This window comes from Bos javanicus, chromosome 18 (genome assembly GCF_032452875.1).
Source record: "Bos javanicus breed banteng chromosome 18, ARS-OSU_banteng_1.0, whole genome shotgun sequence".
NCBI classification, from domain to species: Eukaryota; Metazoa; Chordata; class Mammalia; order Artiodactyla; family Bovidae; genus Bos; species Bos javanicus.
Window position 1 is genome coordinate 2,067,479 of NC_083885.1, and position 23,521 is coordinate 2,090,999.

The 23,521-nt window shown below is 53.5% G+C and overlaps 1 protein-coding gene across 2 annotated transcripts; it reads right to left on the bottom strand.

The window, feature by feature from the left end:
- Positions 1-10,867: 10,867 nt before the first annotated feature.
- On the bottom strand, positions 10,868-22,801 carry LOC133229944 (C-type lectin domain family 18 member A-like). 2 transcript variants are annotated; one of them, XM_061386710.1, is made up of 12 exons: positions 22,425-22,801; positions 21,759-21,850; positions 19,442-19,681; positions 15,443-15,540; positions 14,926-15,047; positions 14,671-14,778; positions 14,216-14,308; positions 13,790-13,896; positions 13,322-13,451; positions 12,868-13,125; positions 11,703-11,794; positions 10,868-11,279 (listed from the first exon to the last, which is right to left on the bottom strand). In XM_061386710.1, exons 1-12 carry the CDS (start codon positions 22,561-22,563, stop codon positions 10,884-10,886), a joined length of 1,875 nt encoding a protein of 624 aa, XP_061242694.1. In that variant the 5' UTR covers positions 22,564-22,801; the 3' UTR covers positions 10,868-10,883. The 2 variants fall into 2 exon arrangements, with proteins under 2 accessions (XP_061242694.1, XP_061242695.1); XM_061386711.1 differs by having other exon boundaries at positions 11,146-11,279; positions 12,868-12,964; positions 22,425-22,799.
- Positions 22,802-23,521: the final 720 nt, after the last annotated feature.

Below are 23,521 nucleotides of genomic sequence, written 5' to 3' on the forward strand. Positions count from 1 at the left end.
TGTTGTAAAGTTAGCATATTTTACTATAGCTTATAGAAGTTAGGAATTTTTAGAGACACTATAGCTAGAAGCCTTTTTAAGAGATAGTGAACTCAGGACGTTAGGGGCAAACAGGATTTAGGAAGATAAGTAGTAAACTGAGGAATGTAGCATGAGTTACAATGTAATCAGAAGTTAACTATAGGACACATTAGAGGAAGTAGATAATAGATGGTAAGGCTGATTCCAAGAGAATCACTAAAGCAGGAACTCTGAAGAGCAACAATGATTTATGGACATAATAAATCTGGGTGAGGGGGAACTGAAAATGTCAAACCTCTGACCTAATGCTTTTGTAAAAGTATAAAAGAAAATCTTAAACTTGAAATAAATAGGCAGTCCAAGAAAACTGAGAGGCTGCCTCATCACCGACACCGTTCATCTCTTCAGGTTGAATCCCTGGCTGCTGGAGCTGGACTCCGGCATATGATCATCATCCATGGCCCACTTTTAGCTGTCAAGACAGTAACAAATGAGAGCCTTCTTTTCCTGTTCACAAGGCTTCCTGCAGCACAGTCACCAAGAGCATTTATCCAGCACCTGCTTGCTCAAGAAGAGCAACAGGAAGACCAGCAGCAGTGTCCCGAGGTGCTGGCAGTCCTGACCAGGTAATCAGTTGGGAGGAAGTCGGTGATTCTGTACTCCCTCTCTCAGTCCCTCTCTCCCATTCACGATCCTGACTTACCCACTCAATAACACATTAAACACACACCCAGGCACTAAGAAAACAGCTGTGCTTCCATGCCGTCTGGCTTTCCATGTCTTTTCTTTGACTTTCATATTCACAGTGTCCAGAGAAACACACCCATGTTCACCATGTAGGGCAACAATGCCTGATCACTTTGAAAATATGTAAAGCAAATCTCATTTTTAAAAATGGACTTGCGGAACTCTGAAGAGGGAGCTTGCACACATGTAGCACTCATTGCAGCCTGTATAACCAGCAGGAAGAAGGAAGATAAAGAACTATTTTTAACAAAGGAGGACATTAATCTCATGGGGATTTTATTAATATCTTCTGCTATTTTTTGTAGGGGCTGGTGGAGGGCGGTGGCTGCTCCATGCAGCTTGTGGAATCTTAAGGCTTGAACCCGGGCCCCCAGCAGTGAAAACATGGAGTCCTAACCACTGGACTGGATTCCCTGGTAAGTCACCCTTCCTGTTCAAAAGCAGGGAGAACGTGTGATTCCTAATGTTTTAAAACAGCTGTTGGAAAACAGCTGCTGCTGCTGCTGCTAAGTCGCTTTAGTCGTGTCCGACTCTGTGCGACCCCATAGACGGCAGCTCACCAGGCTCCCCCGTCCCTGGGATTCTCCAGGCAAGAACACTGGAGTGGGTTGCCATTTCCTTCTCCAGCTGGAAAACAGAGCCCCTCATAATTAAGACATTTTAGGGAATCCCAAGGCAAGATAGCTTCACCTAATTTTTGGACAAGCACTTGTGCCTTTCTGGAAAAATAGGTGAACTTTTAGAGAATTTAGAGTTATAATGGCCATCCTGGGGAAACATTGCTTTAGATAAGTTCACCTAAAGGGAACTCCTTATGTACCAGTCTGGTGGCTCAGGTGGTAAAGAATCTGCCTGCAATGCAGGAGACCTAGGTTCAGTCCTGGGTTGGGAAGATCCCCCAGATAAGGGAATGGCAACCCACTCCTCTGTTCTTGCCTGGAAAATACTATGGACAGAGGATCCTGGTGGGCTACAGTCCACGGGGTCACAAAAACACTTTCATTTTTCAAAGGGGCACCCATAAAAGAGAGAATTCCAAACCTTTCAGAGACAACTAAATTCATTCTTCAATTGGTATGCAGAAGTTTCTAAAAGATAAATTTTTTTAAAAAAACCACAGCTTTAAAAGGATTCTTACTACAGGCGAATAAAAAATTTTTGATGAAAAACTGACCATCTGATCAGGTAACATTAATTTATTCCATCTGCCAGAAAAAATAATTTGGACTTGAGTTTTATACCTGGGACATGGCTAAAGTTTTTTTAAAAGAAAAGCTATAAGATCTTTATGTCTGCCTGCATATTATGTGTGTCTATTTGGGCATCCCTGGTGGCTCAGAGGGTAAAGCATCTGCCTGCAATGCAGGAGACCTGGGTTCGATGCCTGAGTCAGGAAGATCCCCTGGAGAAGGAAATGGCAACCCACTCCAGTACACTTGCCTGGAAAATCCCATGGACAGAGAAGCCTGGTGGGCTGGGTCGAAGAGAGTCGGACACAACTGAGCGACATCACTTTCACTTTCACGTGTGTATGTTACAGGTGTGTGATATTTTTCTGCCTTCAGATGGTGTTGCCAAAATTAATTTGTAAGGAGCGCTATTTAGTTGGCTTAAAATAAAATTAAGCATGTATAAATTAAGTATACTCTCAGAAATATAGAAACTAACTCACGTGTTTTTCCAGTTCATGTGATCTGGAATAATGGTTGATAAGTAAAAGCTAGCTTAAGTTTGTTGGTGTGAATAAAAACAGGCATATTTTCAGAATTGTCAATATTGGAAGTAAATATGCAACTTTCTTGGTCTGGGTTTGCTAATCAAATAGGCTCAGGCTGTCTTCAGTATTTAGTTATTTATTTCACAATGCCAGGTCTGTTGTGGCACGTGGGACTTTTGATCTTTGTTGCAGCATGCAGGGCCTTTAGTTGTTGCATGTGGGAATCTAGTTCCCTGACCAGGAATCGAACCTGGGCCGCCCGGCATTGGGAGTGTGGAGTCTCAGCCACTGAACTACAAGGGATGTCCCTAAAATGAGTTTTAACATCAAAAATACACTGGTACAAAATTAGAATTTGGTTTTTCCTCTCTATTAAGAAGGCAGAGTTTCTTTGCCTTAAATGTACTCTGCCTAAGAAACAATAAGATTCTGTCTTTATGAGACCTTACTCAGAAAAGCTGTCTTCTTTTTTAAATTTTATTTATCGTTGACTGTGCCGCGTCTTCCTTGCTGCTGGGCGGGCTTTCTCCAGTTGGCAGAGAGCCGGGAGGGGTGGGGTGGGGGCGCTACTCTTCATTGCGTGTGCTGGCTTCTCTTCTTGCAGAGCAAAGACTTTAGACTGTACAGGCTTCAGTAGCTGTGGCTCAAGAGCTTCGTTGCCCAAGGCTTGTGGAATCTTCCCAGACCAGGGACTGAACCTGTGTCCCCTGCATTGCAGGGCAGATTCTTAACCCCTGGACCACCATGGACATTCTTCTTATTTTTCATTTAAAAAAATTGAAATATAGTTGATGTATAGCGTAAGGTACAGGAGACGGTGTAGTGATTCATAATCATAGGGGCCAAGAACCAGGAAATAGGGAAGAGGTCTTTGCTCCGTGTTCACCTCTTACAAAGACTCCCAGAGCGATTTCCTAAGGGACACCCTCTTGCATTCCCCCTGGTTGTGAAAAGCTTGAGCACCCAGAATGTGGGTAGGACAGTTAATGAATGGGAGTCATAATGATGATGCAAGGATGGGGAGGCTGGCAGTCAGATGGGAAGAAAGAAGAAGGCTGAAACAGAGGCCAAGCTGACGGAAGGGGCAAGAGTAAGAGGAGAGAAGAGCAGCTGACGGAGGCGGCCACACTGAACAGCTGTCCCCAGAATTCCCACGCTGATTCCCAGGTACGTCCCCCGAGTTCACAGATGTGCAGAATAGTCCATTGTTTTCACAGAGCTCCCAGGAAGAGAGGGAAGGGTGATCGTATCACCCCCATGTTACAGTTGTAACCGGCAGCCAACAATGATTGAATTCCAGCTATTTGCCAGGCATTGTGCTACAAACTTTACATCCATCATCTTGTTTAATCCTTATAACAACTTTGCAAGGTATATGTGCCCCATCTTTTTATTTTTTTTTAATTTAATTTTGGATCTGAAGGGACCTTTGGGCTTAGTTGCTCTGTGGCATGTGGGATCTTTAGTTCTCCGACCAGGGATTGAACCAGTACCTCCTGCATTGGAAGGCGAAGTCTTAGCCACAGGACCGCCAGGGAAATCCCGATGCTCCCCATCTTACAGAAAGGCTTGGAAGGTGCCCAGGGTCACATGGAAAGCAACTTGAGAGGAGTAATGAGATCTCAGTCCCCTGCCTTGAAACCACGGTGTTCCAAGAAGTTGGAGGACTTACTGAAAGACCCTTACTGACGGGCTCTGCTATAAGCAGAGCCCGATTGTGTCAGCACCTCCAGGCTTCACTGCCTTTGTGTAGGGGTGCCCTGTTACCCACCTCACCCTGCACAGAATCCAAAGGCTGGAGAGGCCTCTGGTTAGAGCACGGGGTAACAAGGCCAGTGCTGCAGGCCAAGGTGCCAGGCGCCAGGTGGCCTCTTGTCATGAACCTGAGTCTTTCTTTCGGCTGTCCCACATCAAAGACCCCTTCCTATGTTAGAAGTATCCTCCAGCTTTAAGACAGAGCCTGCCTGCTGTGAAATAAACTGAAAAGGCCCCTTTCTGCCTCCTTTTCCTAACCTTGTAGCAAGGGCCTGGACACGTGACCTGGCTCCTCTGATCAGACCCACTCGCCCAGCTTTAACTTTAAGTTAAAGCTGCCAGTGGAAGAAGCCCATCTTAGCAATTGATGGCAGCAGCGGCAGCAGCTACCGCCAGCTTTCAAAGGAGGTGGCATGTCCACCCCGGGTGATGGTGCCTGTCGTGGCATCTGTGCCCAGCAGAGGCAGGGCGTTTCTTCCAGATCTGACCCTCCAACCTTCCAGAACTCCTGGGAACTAACCAGTATCTTGGACAAATTCCATTTCTGCTTAGTCACCAGACTCAGTTTCTCTTACTTAAAAGTAAGAATCTTGGTTGATAACAAAAATAGGACCAGAAGTGGATGGAACCAGAAGCCCTGTGGGAAATGCGGGTGATGTAAGGCTGGCAAACGGCCAGAAGCCAGTGACAACCCAGCCAGCATTAGGGGACAGGACACTAACTGCCCACGGCATGCCATGGCAAGACAGCTAATCTTGTGGTGCCCAGAACAAAGCACCCAGCTAGGACCGGCTTTCGGGGCCTGATGGCTCTTGCCATAGAGGCATATGAAGATTACTCTGAAATCAGAGGCTGTGGGGCAGGGCGCTGTGCTAGCAGCACCAGCAGCTTAGAGGAAAAAAAGGTGAGCTCCAGACCTGGCTCTGGAGGCTCCAGGCTTCTGGGTTCAAGACATGGTTTGAAAATCAGGGAATTTTTAAACCTTTGGTGGCAAGGTTCAGAGAGTTACAACCCAAACTTAAGACCTAATCAATGGCTATACAATGACATCGGGCTTCCCTTGTGGTTCAATGGTAAAGGATCTGCCTGCCAATGTAGGAGCCTCGGGTTCAATCCCTGGGTCAGGAAGATCCCCTGGAGAAGGAAATGGCAACCCACTCCAGTATTCTTGTCTGGAAGGTCCAATGGACAGAGGAGCCTGGCAGGCTATAGTCCAGGGAGTTGCAAGAGTTGGATACGACTTAACGACTAAACAACAGCATAAAATGATGCTCTCAGGTGGCTTCACACCCTCTCTCTGTCTCTAACTAGGGAAACTGGAGAGCCAAGAGCTGAAGCAGTTAGAATCAGCCCAGCAGAAAGGTGTGGTGGACTCAGGACCCCACCATGCAGAGGCTCCCCTGCCAGCCAAAAGGACTCTTCTTGGTCATTCTGAAGGTCTGGGAAGCAGAAATTCACTAGCTCTTTGCCAAACCCGGATCCCTTTCCTCCTGGGCACACGTCTAGGTGGACGTGCCCACCCTCCCTTGCGCTTAGTGTGCTGTGTGGCTGAGGTGTGGCCAGTGGCAACAGAAGGCAGGGGGTGCACTGACCTGTGGCATCCTCTGAGTGACCACCCACCCTCCTGCTTCCCGAGCGGACCCCCTGAATGCCAGCGCCCTGGGTGAGTGGGGAGCCATGTGCTGCAGGTACCAGGGGCCCTGCGCAGCCTGGGTTCCCTTCCCCTTTGCACTGTGCAACCAGGTCAGCAGTTAGCATTTCCTTAAATAATACACTCTGGAATGCCCCTGCCCTGAAGGAGACCCGTGTGTCCTGCCCCATTACCCCTTATGTTCTCCAGACTTGAATAACAAGGCAGATCTCGGCAGGCCCCCAGGAACCAATGATGTCAAATCTGGGAGAAGGATATTGGAACACCGAAAGAACCACGAGATTTTGCTAATTTATTTTTGCAAAACCTGCAAAATGATCTGGGAATGGATTCTGAGGGTGCAGAGTGGGGAAGGAGGAAAATAATGTTAGATGAGGTGGAACGTACTGATGTTTAGGGTTCTGTGGCAAAAAGCAAAGAAGAACTAAAGAGCCTCTTGATGAAAGTGAAAGAGGACAGTGGAAAATTTGGCTTAAAACTCAACATTCAGAAAACAAAGATCATGGCATCTGGTCCCATCACTTCCTGGCAAATAGATATGGAAACAATGGAAACGGTGAGAAATTTTATTTTTGGGAGCTCCAAAATCACTGCAGATGGTGACTGCAGCCATGAAATTAAAAGATGCTTGCTCCATGGAAGGAAAGCTATGACCAACCTAGACAGCATATTACAAAGCAGAGACATTACTTTACCAACAAAGGTATGCCTAGTCAAAGCTATGGTTTTTCCAGTAGTCATGTATGGATGTGAGAGTTAAACCAAAAGAAAGCTGAGCACCGAAGAATTGATGCTTTTTGAACTGTGGTATTGGAGAAGACTCTTGAGAGTCCCTTGGACTGCAAGGAGATCAAACCAGTCACTCCTAAAGGAAACCAATCCTGAATATTCATTGGAAGGACTGATGCTGAAGTTGAAACTCCAATCCTCTGGCTATCTGATGCGAAGAACTGACTCCTTGGAAAAGACCCTGATGCTGGGAAAGATTGAAGGCAGGAGGAGAAGGGGATGGCAGAGGATGAGATGGTTGGATGGCCTCACCAACTCAATGGACATGAGTTTGAATAAGCTCCGGGAATTGGTGCTGGACAGGGAGGCGTGGCGTGCTGCAGTCCATGGGGTCGCAGAGAGTCAGACACGACTGACCAACTGAACTGAACTGAACTGGGGCTACCATGAGTGTCTGGGATGGTTCTAACTGTTTGCTCTGATGGTCACTTAAAACCTGGACTTGGGACTTCCCTGCTAGTCCAGTGATTAGGACTCCATGCTGCCCACGCAGGGGGCCTGGGTTCAATCCCTGGTCAGGGAACTAGATCCCGCATGCTGCAACTAAGACCCGGCACAGCCAAATAAACTGTATATATATAAAACCAAAACCCGTGGGCTCGATCGTGGCCCAATGATATTAGCTAATAGATAATAAGAATACAAATAAGAATAGCTGAAACTTACTGAGCATTTACTATTCTGTAAGGGACAGTTTAAACACTTTGTTTATTTAACAATTTTATTAGGTTAACAAATGAAGTTTAGATGGTCTAATGTTGATGGAGGAATTGAGAAGTGAGGGTATTGGCTCAGCCCAGCTGACATTTGTCAGCGTTTACCCTCACCAGGCTGTTTCAAACACTTTGATGTATTAACTCGCTTTATCGTCTTCATTTTACAGAAAAGAATCACGAGGCAGAGAGATGTTTTAGGGTAACCAGCTGTCCTGTTTGTCTGGGACAGAGAGGCTTCCCAGGTTTCTGGGACTGTGAGTGCTGAAACCAGGGCCGTTCCAGGCAGACTGGGACAGCGGGACCCCTATGTGTTAATAAGTTGCCCAAAGTCACACAGTTCACAAGTGTCAGAGCCTGTCCTCCAATTCAGGTGACTTTAGACCCAGACACTGCCTCTGTCAGGCTGTCGCACCTGAGCCTGCATCTGAAGTGGCTGGAGGTCTGGTTAGAACTCAGATTAGCTTCAGAGCAGCTGAAAACCCGCTTTTCTAACAAGATCCCAGGTGATGCCGAAGCCGCTGGTCTGTGACCCACCACAGAGGTGCCGCCGTGGTCAGCTGCCTCGCTTCCAGCGTGTCCTTTGTCACGTTGTTGAGAAAACACGTCGGTGGGGAAGTGCCGTAGTGCCAGGCCCGCTGGTGGGGGAGGCTGCAGCTGAATGGAAACACGGCATCTGGGGCGTTAGAGGCTCACCAGGGTGCTGGATTGCCAGCTTCAGTCTCCACAAAGGTGGCTCCCATATTGCTGCTGTGGGGTAGGCTCTGCACTTCCTATGTCTGGATGGGAGTCCACCCAGACGGGCTTTGTAGCAGAGCTTGGAGCACTGTTTCTGGCCAGACAGGCCCCCAGCGTGACTCTCACTCTACCAGGGGTCCTGTGACCAACCACTGTCTTTAAAAAACAAAAACAAAAACAAAAAAACTGAAGAGAAATTTGCATAACATAAAATTAACCAAGTCAGTGGCACTGAATACATCTACAGTGTTCTGCAGCCACTAACTCTCTCTAAATTCCAAAACATTTTTATCATTTCAAAATAAAACCCACACCCTCATTTTCCCGTTTCTCTTGGCATCCGCCAGTCTGCATCTCTGGATTTATCCTTTTCTGACTAGTTCAGATAAATGGAATCATGCAATATGTGATCTTTTGTGACTGGCTTCTTTCACTTAAAATAGTGTGTTCAAGGTTTATCCACCTGGTAGCCTGTATTAGTACTTCATTCCTTTTTCTAAAAAAAATATTTGTTTGGCTGCATCGGGTCTTAGCTATGGCATGCAGGGTCTTTCAGTGGCAGCAGGTAGGATCTAGTTCCCTGATTAGGGGTCAAACCTGCACGTTCCCCTGCACTGGGAGAAGAGTCTTAGCCAGTAGACCACCCCTAGTGGGAAGTCCCCTTCATTCCTTTTAATGGAATACCAGAGCACCTGACCTGCCTCTTGAGAAACCTATATGCAGGTCAGGAAGCAACAGAACTGGACATGGAACAACAGACTGGTTCCAAATAGGAAAAGGAGTATGTCAAGGCCGTATACTGTCACCCTGCTTATTTAACTTATATGCAGAGTACATCATGTGAAATGCTGGAGTGGATGAAGCAGAAGCTGGAATCAAGATTGCCGGGAGAAATATCAATAACCTCAGGTATGCAGATGACACCACCCTTATGGCAGAAAGTGAAGAGGAACTCAAAAGCCTCTTGATGAAAGTGAAAAGTGGAGAGTGAAAAAGTTGGCTTAAAGCTCAACATTCCGAAAACGAAGATCATGGCATCTGGTCCCATCACTTCATGGGAAATAGATGGGGAAACAGTGGAAACAGTGTCAGACTTTATTTTGGGGGCTCCAAAATCACTGCAGATGGTGACTGCAGCCATGAAAAGACGCTTCCTCCTTGCAAGAAAAGTTATGACCAACCTAGATAGCATATTGAAACGCAGAAACATTGCCAACAAAGGTCCGTCTAGTCAAGGCTATGGTTTTTCCAGTGGTCATGTATGGATGTGAGAGTTGGACTGTGAAGAAAGCTGAGCACTGAAGAATTGATGCTTTTGAACTGTGGTGTTGGAGAAGACTCTTGAGAGTCCCTTGGACTGCAAGGAGATTCAACCAGTCCATTCTGAAGGAGATCAGCCCTGGGATTTCTTTGGAAGGAATGATGCTAAAGCTGAAACTCCAGTACTTTGGCCACCTCATGGGAAGAGTTGACTCATTGGAAAAGACTCTGATGCTGGGAGGGATTGGGAGCAGGAGGAGAAGGGGACGACAGAGGATGAGATGGCTGGATGGCATCACTGACTCGATGGACCTGAGTCTGAGTGAACTCCGGGAGTTGGTGATGGACAGGGAGGCCTGGCGTGCTGCGATTCACGGGGTCGCACAGAGCTGGACACGACTGAGTGACTGAACTGAACTGAACTGAATATTCCATCGCATGTATGCACTGCTATTTGTTAGCTATTTAAACATTGATGGACTTTTGGGTTGTTTCTACCTTTTGGCTATTGTGAATAATGCTGCTGTGAATTTTGTGTATAAGAATTTGTTTGAGAACTTGTTTTCATGTCTCTTCTGTGCATTCCTAGGAGTTAAGTTGTTGGGTCATATGGTAGTGGTGCTTAACCTTTCGAGGAATCGCCACACGGTTTTCCACGGTGACTGCACCACTATACTTTCCCACCAGCAATGTACGAGGGCCCCAACACGTCCCCGCCCTCATCAACACTCGTTACTGTCCGTTTTGTTGCTAACAGCCTCCCTAATGGATGTGAACTGGTGTTTCATTCTGGTTTCTGTTTGGATTGCCTAATGGCTAGTGGTGGTGAACATCTTATCACGTGCTTGTTGGCCATTTGTACATCTTCTCTGGAGAACTGTCTATTCAAATCCTTTGCCCGTTTAAAAAAATTATTGCCTTTTTGATAAGCTCCTTTTCTGTCATGACTTGCCAGAGCAGTTTCTGTGTTTCTGTTGGATGCCACCAAGAACTCCAACTGATTTGCTTCTCCCAGCTCCACAAGCCAAGGCCATACCAGTCCTTCCAGCCAGCACAGTGACTCGACATTTGCACGAGCAGCCATGCGCCATTCTGGACACGGATGGTAGTACCTGCTGGCACTCACCCTCTCACCACCCTAGGAACAGGGAAGCCACGGGGCCACAACGACCCAAGTTCAGGTAATCACAAAGAAAGAAGAGCTGCGGAGAAGCAGCCGTAAGAATAAAGGGGGAGGTGTGAACAGAAACCAAAGCCCACAGACAGAGGCAGAGGTGAGAGGGGCTAGAAGTCAGGGGTGCGAGTGAGGCTCCTGAGTCTGCGCCTTATTCAGGACCGAGGGTCTGAAAACCTCCGGAGGGGGGCCTGGGTCCTGTGGGTAAGCAGGGAGCGGGGCAGGTGGGAGGAGGCCAGTCTGCCAGAACCATTCTGGGTGGTCTGAATCCCCCACTCACAATGAGCCTGTGCAAGTCTGGCTCATCCATAACTTAGTTTAATCCTTTGTGGGGTGCACCGTGGGTGGTGGGGGAGCCTCCATCTGCCCCAGAGGGTCCAGCCTGGGTGGACTGGAGCAGGCGCTTCTCCCTGCTGGTCCGGACTCCTGTTTCAGGGCCTGATTAAGCCCCATCTTCCCAATTAAAAGCAGGCCGGGAGTGGGAGCACCCACGCTCCCCTCCTCCTCCACCAGCCTCTGTCGGCCTCTCTTGTACCCCGCCCGACATCCTGCAAGGTCTGAGACCTCTTTGGTTGTTGGCCGCAGTCCCAGCCAGGCCCTGGTTCTACAGGGGAGGGCAGGCAGGCCAGCGGGGCTGTGCGTCCAGGCCCTGGCTGGGGAGGGGCACGGCTGAATCTCAGTGCCCTGGGTCCCAGCGGGAGATGTGCTCTCGAGCTGGAAAGGAAGAGGAAGAACAAGGGCCGGTGACTGTCCTGGGATGGGGCCCTGCCGCACCAGGTTCAGAAATGGCCTCCACGGGACCCCCAGGGAGCTCCAGATCCCTCAGCAGGGGCTGCGGGGCCGGGCGAGGCTTCACCTCTGCCCTCACAGTTCACGGCGCTTGAGGGAATCAGGGCGCACCCAGCAGGGCCCAGTGTGATGGCGTTAGTGGCCGGAGACAAGGGACCTTGAGAAATCCCCGGCCGGGTGCAGTTCGGGTCTGTGTGGACGGGGGCCGTCTCCCGCTCCGGGCTCCAGGGGCCTGCAGGCCCAGGATGGGCAGGATAGCCTCGGGCCCAGTGTTCAGACACTGCAGGGCTGTCGCCCGGCACCCCCGGGGCCAGGGGCCAAGGCAGGGAGCCACGGGAAGGCCCTCACCAAACTGGCAGATGTAGCGGTTGCGGGTTTTGCAGCGCTGGTCATTCCAGTTGAAGGCGGCTGACGCCTGCAGCTCCACGCAGTTGCCAAACCTGCGGGCCGAGGAGGTGCTCAAGTGGAGGAGGGAGGCAGGAGGCGGGGAGAGGCTCCAAGCCCCCTCCCGGGGGCCACCTGCGCCCAGCCTGGGCCTCCCGGTGCCCCACTCCAAATTCACAGGGGCCTCTAGGAGTCGGAGCCCCCCCCAACCCGGCTCCCCGGTCTCCACACCTGCTCCTCCAGCCGCTCTAGCTCCTCCCTTCTCAGGGGCGCCTCCGCCTGCTGCTACGGCCCGCCCCCAGGCCCGCCCCAGCCCCGCCCCCAGGCCCCAACGGGGATCGGACAGGCTGTGTCCTTCCTCCCACCAGGCCGAGGCCGTCTAGGGGCGGGCCCAGGCCCGGCATGGCTGCTCTCAGGGAGGTAGGGGCGCTCGGGAGTCTAGGTGGGCACACAGCCTGACCGCCTCCACCCCCGCCCCAGGCACCCTCTGACCGCCTCCACCCCTGCCCCGCCCACCCCCTGACCTCTGCCCCCACTCCGGGCACCCCTGACCTCCTTCGCCCCCGCCCCGGGCACCCCCTGACCCCCTCCACCCCCCCTTGATCCCCTCCATCCCCGCCCCCGGACCCTCTGACACCGGCCCCTGACCTGGTCCCCCTGACCTCCACCCCCACCCCGTGCACCCCCGACCCCCTCCACCCCTGCCCGGGGCATCCCCGGGCTTTGAAGGCCAGGCGGTGCAGGGTGGCTGGTGGGCAGATGAGTGTGAGGGCTGATGCTGGAGGGTGGCCAGCAGAGAGCAGCTAGGTATTGATGCGGGCAGAGGGGGCACCAGGGGCAGGGCAGGGTAGATAGGAGGGAGATGGAGAGGCCTCTGAGGGGACGATGGGGACAGTGGGGGCACACAGCCTTCTGGGGTCCCTGTCTTTTAAGTGAGCCCTGGGTCAGGGATGTGCCTCGTCCAGCACCAGGCCCACACCCAGCCGCGCCTGCACCTCCCGGCATGAGGGCCCCAGGGAGGCCCAGGCCCTCAGGGCACTTGGGCAGGAGGCAGGCGGGTGGGAGTCTGGTCGTGTCCAAGGATTCAGCACTCAGGCCCCAGTGGGAAGGTGGGCAGTAGAGGGCTCACCCCTGGTTGTCTGGCTGCCCAAAGGCGAAGCTTGTGAAGGACTGGTGCTCCCCCGTGGTCCAGCGGAAGGAGTCCTTGGCGCTCTTGTAGGTGAGCCCTGGGCCACAGCAGCCAAGGTTGGCCCCGCACCCAAGGTCCCCGGACCCCGCCCGCTCCCTGGGCTGAGGGCCTGCCTGGAGCCTGCTGCCCGATGCCCAGTAGGCCCCCAGCCCTGAGACCCCGCTCTGCACTTCCGGCTCCTCTCCGTCAGCTCTCTCCCTGGGGAGGGGACGCATCAGCCTGACTTGTGGCTCCATTCTGGGCTCTGAGCCCTCACCACGCCCTGACTGCTGGCAGGGCTCCGGGTTACCACAGTGCAGATCCCTGGAGGGGCGTGGGTGTCCCAGCCCCACGAGCACTGCACGCGCGTGGACACACACGGCAACCCCACCCCCCATATCACCCAGGCACTCACCGATCCAGAAGTTCCTGGTCTCAAAGTCACTGTCGGTCACCTCGTTGGTGGTCTCCAGGCGGCCCAGGTAGAAGGCCAGGATGTCCTGCACTTTCTGGCTCTCAATCTGGGCGAGCACCCCGCCCTTGCCCTGTAACCCCAACTCTGGGTCACGCTGACCCCAGAGTGCAGGCCAGCCCCTCCTGTCCCTCCCGCTGCCCACTGTGGCCACGGACGTCAAACCTATGTGCCAGCCAGGCTGTCCCCAGCCACCCATCCCCACCAAAGCCTCCCGCCTTCCTCTCCCCTGCCCACCTCTCCTCTGGCAGGGTCCCAGCCTGGGAAGGGTTTGTTTCACCTGCTCAGTGTCCTAAAGACATCGGGATTGCTCGCCAGCATTAGTAAGTTGAGAGGTCGAAGGAATGCAGCTCTTAAGACAGGGTCCCTCCATGAAGGGGGCAGCTGGCAGGAAGGTGGGGTGAGCGTTACCTGGCATTTCATCTTGGCGCCATAGTAGGTGTCCGCCTCTGAGGACACCGTGAAGCAGTCTCCATCGATCCTCAGATCGCAGGTGTGGAAGGGAAAGCGCACCTTGGCTGGCGGGAGGGGAGCCTGAGTTTGTGTAGAACCTCAGAGAGGTCATGCTTCCTGTCCTGCAGGGTGTTAAGGCTCAGGGTGCCCCTTCCCTGGTCACCTGCTCCCAAGCTGGTAAATATGTAACAACCAGCTCTCTCTCTCAAAAAAGATAATCTGTGATTGCAGCAGTGCTGTTTCTGGGGTGTAAAGACCCCCCCACCATGGCCAAGTTCACTCAGGGAGTGGGCGAGAGTGCACACCATGGGCATCTGTGGGCTGGTCCGGGTGGGACCCAGCCCTCACTGAGGGGCCCAGGGTGGGCTGTGTGGCAGGACTCACTGGCGCACTGGGCTCCCCCGAAGCCGACGTCACAGACGCAGGAACACTCCTCTTCCCGGAACCGGCCGTGCACACACCGCACGCTGCACCGCACTGCCAGGATGGAGGATGTGCACGGATGCCAACCCCAGCAAGAAACCCGCCCGGGGCTCCTCTGTGCTCTTTGGCATCTTTGGTTTGATCTTGTCAAGAGAAGCGAATCAGATCTGGGGGGGGGGAGCTGCTCGTGGTCACAGAGCTGGGCGATGGGCAGAAAAGGAATCCAGCCGGGATCCTCAGCTGCCCTCTCTGCACCCTCCCAGAGCCTACGGGCCAGATCCGGTTTCACTTGCAATCCCCTGCAGGGCTCAGGGTCTGGCCGACAGTCGGTGCTCAGTGGATGCCTACTGGACGAGGATACGCTGTGCGCGCTTCACTCACCCGGGTGCCCCGACCCGGCTCCAGGTGCCCCTCACCTTGACAGTATCTGCCTGTGTATCCGGGGGGGCAGTGGCAGTGGCAGGTACTAACATTGAGATGGCCGTGGTTCCGGCAGCTCATCCGACACGGGTTCCTGGGGACCTCTGGTCAGACAGAAAGGAAATGCTGAGCGGGCCTTCTCTGGGCAGGTCAGGCCGGTGCCTCCCTGGGTGCTGAGGGCCAGGGCTTCTGGGACAGCCTGCCACCCTCCTCTGCATCACCGCATCAGACCCGCTGGTGGGGGCACTTACCACAGAGCCCCCCTGCGTGGTCCCAGGCTTTAAAGCAGCCCGAGACGCTGGCTGTGCAGAGCGAACACCAGGCACCCTTCTTGTAGGGGACGATGGTCTTCCCGTTGACCTCCCAGTTCCCTCTGCGAAAGCAAGCAGCAGAGGGCTGCAAGGACCTGGCCTTGGCCGTGGCAGGGACAGGCCCTGCTGCCTGCCCGCAGCCCCTGTCCGTTCCTTCCTGCCCCGCCAGGGAGTCAGGGAGCTGGGTGAGACAGGGAGATTTCCCAGGAGAGAAAAGATGACCTCCAAACGAATACTGGACAGATTTCCTGAATGCAGGATGGTGCTTCCAGGAAGGGGCGACTGAGCAGAAGTCATGCTCTGCATGGCCAGAATCCTGGGTGCTGCTCTCTCCCACCAGGGGTGCAGACCCAGGGGTAAAGGCCTATGGGTGTGTGGGTGTCTCACCCTGGCTGAGAGCACCCCTGCCCTGCAGCCCAGCGGGAGACGGCAGGGCTCTGCCATGCAGGGGGCTTACCCGGGAGAGTAGGCGCAGACAAAGGCTTCCAGCTCGCCCTGGGCCCCAGAGCAGAGGTGCCGCCCACAGCCCAGCTGGCTCGAGGTGGCCCACACGAGCTGCAGGAGACACGGAGGCTCAGACACCCTGTCGTGGGCCTCCCTCCACTCCCAGTCTGGGGACCTGCAGCCTGCAGGATGCTCCCCCGGGGAGGGCAGGCACTTTTGCCCCAAACCAGGCAGATAAACAGTTTTGTCACCTCCCTGGGGACCCCAGGAGCAGAGCAGCTGTGCTGCACAGGGCTATAAGGATGGATGGGAATAGTCTAGAAAGGCCTCCTGGGTGGGGAGGTGAGGGTCTGCAGATACCTGAAGGGCGGGGAGACTGGATGGCTGGAGGAGAGTGGCAACAGGAAGACCTGGACATCAAAGGCCTTGTGACGGTTGCAAAAATGGCCCCAACACTTCACAACTCCCCACAGCCCATCTTTACAAAATGTGGTTTTGCATCAAGAGGAGGAGTCTCCCACGCCTCGAAAATGGCTGGCCCCACGGCTTGTGTTGCTCAATACAATGCCAGAGAAATGATAGTCTAGCCGTTTTAAACCTAGGTCTCAGGAGACCCTGCAGTTTCCACTCATTCTCTCTCATGCTCAGCCACCATGTGAACAAGCCTGCTGGAGGCTGAAGAACCTTAGAGGGCAGAGAGGATCCACTGAGGCCACTGTGGACAGCCAGCTCCTAGCCCACCCAGCAGCTGGTTACGGTTGCAAGAGTGAGTGCTGCCAAGACCAGAGGAAACTCCCAACCGAGCCCAACCCAAACTGCCAAGCTGCAAAATCACAGGATGCTAAATTTTGGGATAGTGTGTCAGGCATCAATAGCTACCTGATACAGGTTTTTACTAGTATTCAAAACTTAGGTTTAAAATATTAGAATCAGTGACCACTTGGAAATAACACAAATGGTCAATACCCAAGAATAGCCCAGCAAACTCCAGTAGCTACTAAAAATGACCAGCATGAGGCTGGGAGATACGCCCGTGTAATCATATATATATATATATCTCCAACAAGTAGAGAATGTACATTCTTTTTAGGAGTGCATGGAATTTTGCAGACATTGATCCCTCACTAAACAGCAAAGTGAAAATGAAAGGTGCTCAGTCCTGTCTGACTCTTTGTGACCCCATGGACTATATAGTCCATAGAATTCTCCAGGCCAGAATACTGGAGTGGATAGCCTTTCCCTTCTCCAGGGGATCTTCCCAACCCAGGAACTGAACCTAGATCTCCCGCATTGCAGGTCGATTCTTTAACAGCTAAGCCACGAGGGAAGCCCAAGAATACTGGAGTGGGTAGCCTATCCCTTCTCCAGCAGATCTCCCCAACCCAGGAATCAAACTGGGGTCTCCTGCATTGCAGGCAGATTCTTTACCAGCTGAGCTCTCAGGGAAGCCTAATAGCTGCAAAGCAAGATTCAATAACTACCAGATAACCTATGTCTTACAGATCACATTCTATGAATTCAATGTAATAAAATCTAAAGGAAGTAATTTAGAAGTAAGTAAAGGAGAAAACCTGGCTTCCCTGGTGGCTCAGTGGTAAAGAATCTTCCTGCCAATGTAGAAGACTTGGGTTTGATCCCTGGGTCGGGACGATCCCCTGGAGAAGGAAAATGGCAACCCACTCCAGTATTCTTGCCTTGGAAATCCCGTGGACAGAGGAGCCTGGCGGGCCACAGTCCATGGGGTCGCAAAAGAGTCAGACATGACTTAGCGACTAAACAACAAAGGAGAAAACCTAGTTAGGAAATTTAAGCATACACTTCAAAGTCAAAGACGACATTATAATGGAGGGACTTCCCTGGTGGTCAAGCGGCTTGTTAATCAGAATAGGTGCTGGGCTGGAGCAGGATCCTAGAGACCCACTACTGTGACAAGTACACCTGCTCTGATTCTAGATACAGGAGAAATCCTAGGTGTTCCAGGGAAGAGGCTAGGACAGGTACCTTCTGGGAACGTGGGGTAACAACTGTTTACTAATACATAAGTATTTTAGTGTTTGATTAACTATTGTAACAGACGGTACATAGGTGAATTACAGTCCTGCAAGTAGGAAGGCAGGGAAGCGTTAACATTTAAAAATATATATTAATGTTGGTATTGTGATTATTTTTTAGAAAGATGTTTTTAGTTGTGGCATGTGGGATCTAGTTCCCTGACCAGGGATTGAACCTGGGCCCTCTACATTGGTAGAGTGTGGAATGAAAAAGTTATCTTTTAGACATATATGCTTATTTATGGATAAAATTAGAAGTCTAAAATTTGCTTAAAAATAATATGGGAGGAAAGGGAAGTAGGTAAGGCTATAGATTGGACAGAAATGTCTGTAAAGGCTACTTATTAAGTTCATATGAAAAAATTAGTAGTAAGAATCAAGAATAGTCAGGAAACTTTTGAACAATAATAATAAGATGGGGGATTTTCCTGTCAAAAAGCTTTGTATGAAGCCATAATAATTAAAGCACATATGTTCAGAGTAATAAAAAAAAAAAGCAACAAGAAGAGAGAACTCAGCAGATATGGGAGCTTGGTATATGACTGAGATGGCATTAGAGTCCGTGGGGGAAAGAGTCAATACTTAATACAGAAGTAAAAAAAAAAAAAAAAAGATAAAATGAAATTCTACATCACCTGGTGGCTTAATGACTTCAATATGAAAAAAGGAAAACATTTAAACTTTGGAAGAAAAGAAAGAATATCTTCCTGATGTCAGAGTTGAATAGGATTTCTTAAACATAATACAACAAATGGATGAACCATAATAAAAAACACGAGAAGTTTGATTACATTAACATTAAAATTCTCTGAAGATTTCTTACAAAAAGTCACATAAACAAAGAGAAAATACAAGCCATATGTTAGAAACATATGGTTGCAACCAATATGACCAACAAAAGTATAAAGAATATAGAAAAGATGCTTGTAAGTTATTAAGGGAAAGACGAAATTAACCAGCAATGAAGCAGAACAGAAAAGAGGCTCAGTCTCACAGGCAATCAGAGAAATGGAAATTAAAAACAGAATGAGGGAGTGTTCCACAGCATCAAGGCGGCAAAAATTAAGGAGCTGACAGTCCTGGGAAGTGAGAACTGGTTTGCGGACAGGAGTGGAGTAGGGGCCACCACTTTGACAATAGGTAGCAAGGCTGTCGTGCGTGCTCCCTCTGACCCAGCCACTCCCCTTCTAAGTGTATCCTAGGGCGGGAGTCCCCGGTCTCCAGGATCTAGTACCTGATGATCTGAGGTGAAGCTGATGGAATAATAATAGACACAAAGTACACAATAAATGCAATGCACTAGAATCATCTGGAAACCATCTCCCTCAATTCCAGTCTGTGGAAAACCTGTCTTTTACACAAACTGTCTCTGATGCCAAAAAGGTTGGGGACTGCTATCTTAGAGGAACTCTGGACCCGTGTGTCCAAGAGGGCCTGAGCTGGGATTTATGTGTTGTGGTGTGACTTGGAATAGTTAAAAAAAAAGTAACCCCAGATGCCCCCCAATTGTAGTTTATTCATAGTGAATCTCCCATGCTTGCTCAAATCAATGGAAGTAAATCTTACAAATGTTATCTGAAGATCTGAAGTGATTGGAGAAGGCAGCGGCACCCCACTCCAGTACACTTGCCTGGAAAATCCCATGGATGGAGGAGCCTGGTGGGCTGCAGTCCATGGGGTTGCTAAGAGTCGGACATGACTGAGCAACTTCACTTTCACTTTTCACTTTCATGCATTGGAGAAGGAAATGGCAACCCACTCCAGTGTTCTTGCCTGGAGAATTCCAAGACGGGGGAGCCTGGTGGGCTGCCGTCTCTGGGGTCACACAGAGTTGGACACGACTGAAGCGACTTAGCAGCAGCAGCAACGGGAGGACAAGCGACCACCAGTTTTAGGACAAACTGTAGACCCTCGGAGCAGCCCAGCAGGGCAGGGGCCCTGGTTGAGAAGGGCGGCCTCACCTGAGTGTAGCGGGCGCAGGTGGCGTTGGGGGCGCACTCGGCCGCCGCGTGGCTGTACTGCCGCCCCTCGGAGAACCACAGGCCCACTACGTGCACGAAGGTCGCAGAGCCCGCGGGCAGCAGCTGCGCGTTCCAGCCCACGTGCCGGGCGGCCCGCGGAACAGAGGCCGGGCTCGGGGCGGGGGCACCGCAGAGGGCCGCCCGGGCCTGGGCTTGCCAGGCCAGGCTGTCGCTCCAGTCCTGGGGGGCGGGGGGCACACACAGCAGCATCAATAGGGGCCCCGGGCTAGGCCCGACTGACCCACCCCTGCTCGGCACCGCAGCACGACCAGAGGCCGTGCGCCTACAAGGAGAGCCCTCGAGCAGGGATCACGCTTGGCGGCTTGAGCGCTCTGAGCTGGTTTCGCCCGCATCCTCGGGGCCAGGGAAAGGCAGGCAGGACCTGCAGGGGGCGCTCCAGGCTGTGGGAAAGCCACCTGCCCATCTGGCCCCCCATCCCAGAGCCCGGCTCGCCCAGCACTGAGAGCCTCTAGTGATGGGACCCTCAGGCCCTGCCCAGGACTCCACCCCACTAAGGGGCCGGGTGTTCCTGGGGGCGAGTGCTAGCCCAGGTGATGGGGTGGGCCTCTGCTGTAATCTTTCCCGTCCCTAACGTGAGCTCTGCCGTGCCCACGGCTTCCGAACTGGTTCTGTGCTAGGTGAACCTGGCCCTGGTCATTGTCAGAAAGGCTCCCTCTTAAAAAAAAAAAAAAGAAAGGCTCCCTCTTGGCGTCCCTTCTGTGATGTAAAAAGTTGCAACAGCCATGCTGCTGGGTCTTATTCCCTAATTCTGGTTTTGGAGTGTGTAGGGGCTCCAGCTGGGACACCGGACCCGAGAGGGTGTAAGAGGTCTCCAGGGCCTCTGCTTTGGTCTCAGCAGGCAGAGCTCTCTGGAGTGGAGCCAATCCACTCTCCCCAACCAGGCGTCCCTGCCCCCATCCACCAGCCCCCTCCTCTGAAACAGGGGCCTCAGCAACCAAGATGACATGTGTCACTCTATTGTCATGCCCGGGTCCAGCCCTGCCACCTCATTCCAGTTGTGTGACCTCCAGCCGTCTCCTAATCTCCATGAGACTGAACATACTCTTCTGTAAAATGGGATAGTAAGGTGGGAGCTCCCTGGTTGCCTAGTGGTTAGGGTTCTGGGTTTTCAGGGCCCTGGTTCAGTCCCTGCTCGGAGAACTGAGATCCCACAAGCCATGCAGCACAGCCAAAAAAAAGAGGGGGCGGTAATAAGGTACCCACAGGATAAGATGGTGTGAGGATTACATGGCTGCAGGGAGCAAAGTGCTGCACTTAGGGCCTGACCCCAGCAGACGGTGGTTGAGATTTCACTGCTGATGGGGGCTGCACGGGGCCCATCAGGGCCTCAGCCTCCCATGGGTGCCCAGGGCCAGAGCTGTGCGTGTGACAGAGGCTGAGCCGTGGGGCTCCACTTGGTTTTTAATGAGGTGCTCTTTTCTTAGACTCAGGCACAAGGGCCGTGGGAAGTGCAGGGCTTGACCAGAAGCACCCTCACTCCAGGCCCTAGGGCTGCGTGCGTGTGGGGGAGCCAGGACCTGGGCCCGGGGGAGGGGCTGAGCACATGCAGAGGCGGGAAAGGGGAGAGGCGACCCCCGCCCCCACCCGCCCCGCCCCCACCTCCTGGGAAACTGACCCCGAGCGCTCAAGGTCGCCGCAGCCTCGGAGGAGTTTGTGGGAAGCAGCCATGGGGAACCTGGCCGGCCCCACGCTGGTCCCCCCTCGCTCCCTGGACCGTTACGTGGGCGGGAGCAGCCGGGGGCCGTACTGGGGGGGGCCCAAGGTGACACCTCCGACTCCGCAGCCCCGAGGGAGTGCTGGGAAACCCTGCACCCCCTCCCTGGCCCGGGTGAAGGGGCCCCTCCTGGTCGCCTGGGTAAACTGCTGGAGAAGCAGGGTTGGGTCGCACACAGGCCCTCGCCCCCGCCCAGCGGGCTGCCTTTCCCGCCCCGACGAGCCTCCCTTCCCGCTGGGACGCCTTTGTGACCTCCGCTTTCCCGGAGGAGGGGACCCCACTCTATCCATGTCTTCCGGTCTCCGGGGCAACGAGAAGGGATGCAAGCAAAGCCCGAGGGCTGTCTTTCCGGGAGGAGGGAGCCGTGGCTCTCCCCGTGATCAGGCACGGCCGGCCCACTGTGGGCCAGGGGCGGCCACCCCTCCAGCCCTGCTGGTGCAAGAGAGCCTGGCCGCAGTACGGCCTCCCAGCCCGTCAGGGTCGCCCCTCCGCCCCGTGAGCCGGGCCGGTAAGGGTACGCACCATTCTCTGCATGTTGGCCGCAGGCGGGTGGACCCGGCTTCGCAGACGGTTGTGCAGGGACACCAGGAGGAAGCTCTCCTTCTTGCTCAGGACTAGGGTGGGAGACAAGGTCAGGCCACCTGGGCAGCGGCCCTTGGGGCCACCGCGGCGCAATGAGATGCAGCCTTGCACTTATGGAGCAAAACCCTAGACGGGGCAGATGCTGGTGGGCACATAGGGGGACCGGAGCAGAGGGATGGGGAGAAGGGGAGAGGCGGAGAAAGGAGGGGGACTGAGACAGACAGGTGTGGGTGTAAAGGAGGCTGAGAGCTGGGGTGGGGTGACCGAGGGGATGTGCCCCGGGGCGGGGGGTGGGGGGCTGGGTATGAGGAGGGCCGCAGCCTGGGGTCCCCGCAGCCCCTCTGCCTGGGGCTCCTCTTAGCCAGTCTCCCCTGCCGCTTGCAGGGCACCTCCTTGTTCTTCCTCCCCCCGACCTTGGGGCCCATGCCCCTTCATTCTCCTGCCCCAGCCCCATCCTCCAGCACCCCTCTCAGGCCCCCGGAATGTTCCAGGGTGGCTCTTTCAACTGCACCAGCCTGCCTGGGCTCAGGCCTGGGAACTGGCTCCTGGAAGCCCCCAGGACCCTCAGAGCATCTCCAAGTTTCCCTCACCCCGTGGCCCCCTTACCTTCAGGCATTGGAACCTGCTGCTCCTGCAGCTGGAGTGGCTGCACCCCTGCCCACGTTGTGCCAAGGAGAGCTAGGAGCAAGGGCAGGAGGCCAGGCCGGTGGCCTTCAGGCCTGTGCGAGGGCTCCAGCCTCAGCATGGGCCTGGTGGTGGCTCTGGGCTCTGCCTGGCTCAGCAGTCCAGCTCACTTCCCAGACTGGACAGAGCTATTCACGATCTTGAGGAGTAGCACGGGGCTGGCAGACAAAGGGGAGGCTGCTGAGTAATCGGTGTCTGGACAGCCCCCGTTGTCAGCGCTGGCATGGAAGGAGGCAGACAGCTCCCATCCCGGGGCGCCCTCCCTCCCCTGGCCGTGGGCCTGCCCGCCTGCCCGCCTGCCCGCCCGCCAACAGCCAGTCGACCAACCTACTGAGTGGTTCGCAGTGACCCCGTGGCCCTTGCTAATCATTGCAGGATTATTGGAGCCCTCGGGGAGCCCTCGAAGACACTGCTGATTGGCCCGCAGACATTCCAGGGCTGCAGATTAATGAATAATAGCAATGCCCAGGCTGGAATAGTGTCCTCCAGGCTCATCAGCAGCTTCTCTTCCCAGCCCCTGGCCCAAGGAGGCTGGGGCCTTGTACCCTATGGGCAGGCAGGAACTGGGCAAGACCCCAGGGGAGTTCTTTCCTTTCTTGGGAAGCTCGTCCCAACCCCAGCCATGAATTAAACATAAGCAGGTGGTAACCGCACACCAGTCAGGTGCCACCGGTGGGTGGGGGCACCAGGGCCGTGGGTTTATAGGGGAGTGGGCGGGGGCTACTCCATGGGTACCTTAGGACGGTCCTTCTGAGCGATGTGGGGGACTGGGCCCCAGCCCTGGTGCCCCCACCCACGTGACTGCCGGCCTGGAGCGGGGAAAGCAGGGAGCACGTGATGCTCCTGGCTGGCTGCAGTCCCCAGGGAACAAGTCAGCCTCCGGGCCCACAGGAAGAAGGGCAGCTGGCTGCCCTGGTGCTCTGAGGCCCGACTACACTGGCTGGCAGGGTCCCCGCAGAATCAGCTGGAAGGTGCCCACAGCTCCTAGAAAATAAAAGTGTGTCCCCCTTGGGCAGACT

Bases quoted from the DNA above. Each gene is read 5' to 3' on its own strand.
- LOC133229944 (XM_061386710.1), bottom strand. From the start codon at position 22,563: ATGCTGAGGCTGGAGCCCTCGCACAGGCCTGAAGGCCACCGGCCTGGC. The intron at 15,541-19,441 runs GTGAGGCCGCCC...TGTCTCCTGCAG, and splicing joins CCTGCGCCCGCTACACTCAG to CTCGTGTGGGCCACCTCGAG. The intron at 15,048-15,442 runs GTAAGCCCCCTG...TTGCTTTCGCAG, and splicing joins GTCTGCGCCTACTCTCCCGG to AGGGAACTGGGAGGTCAACG.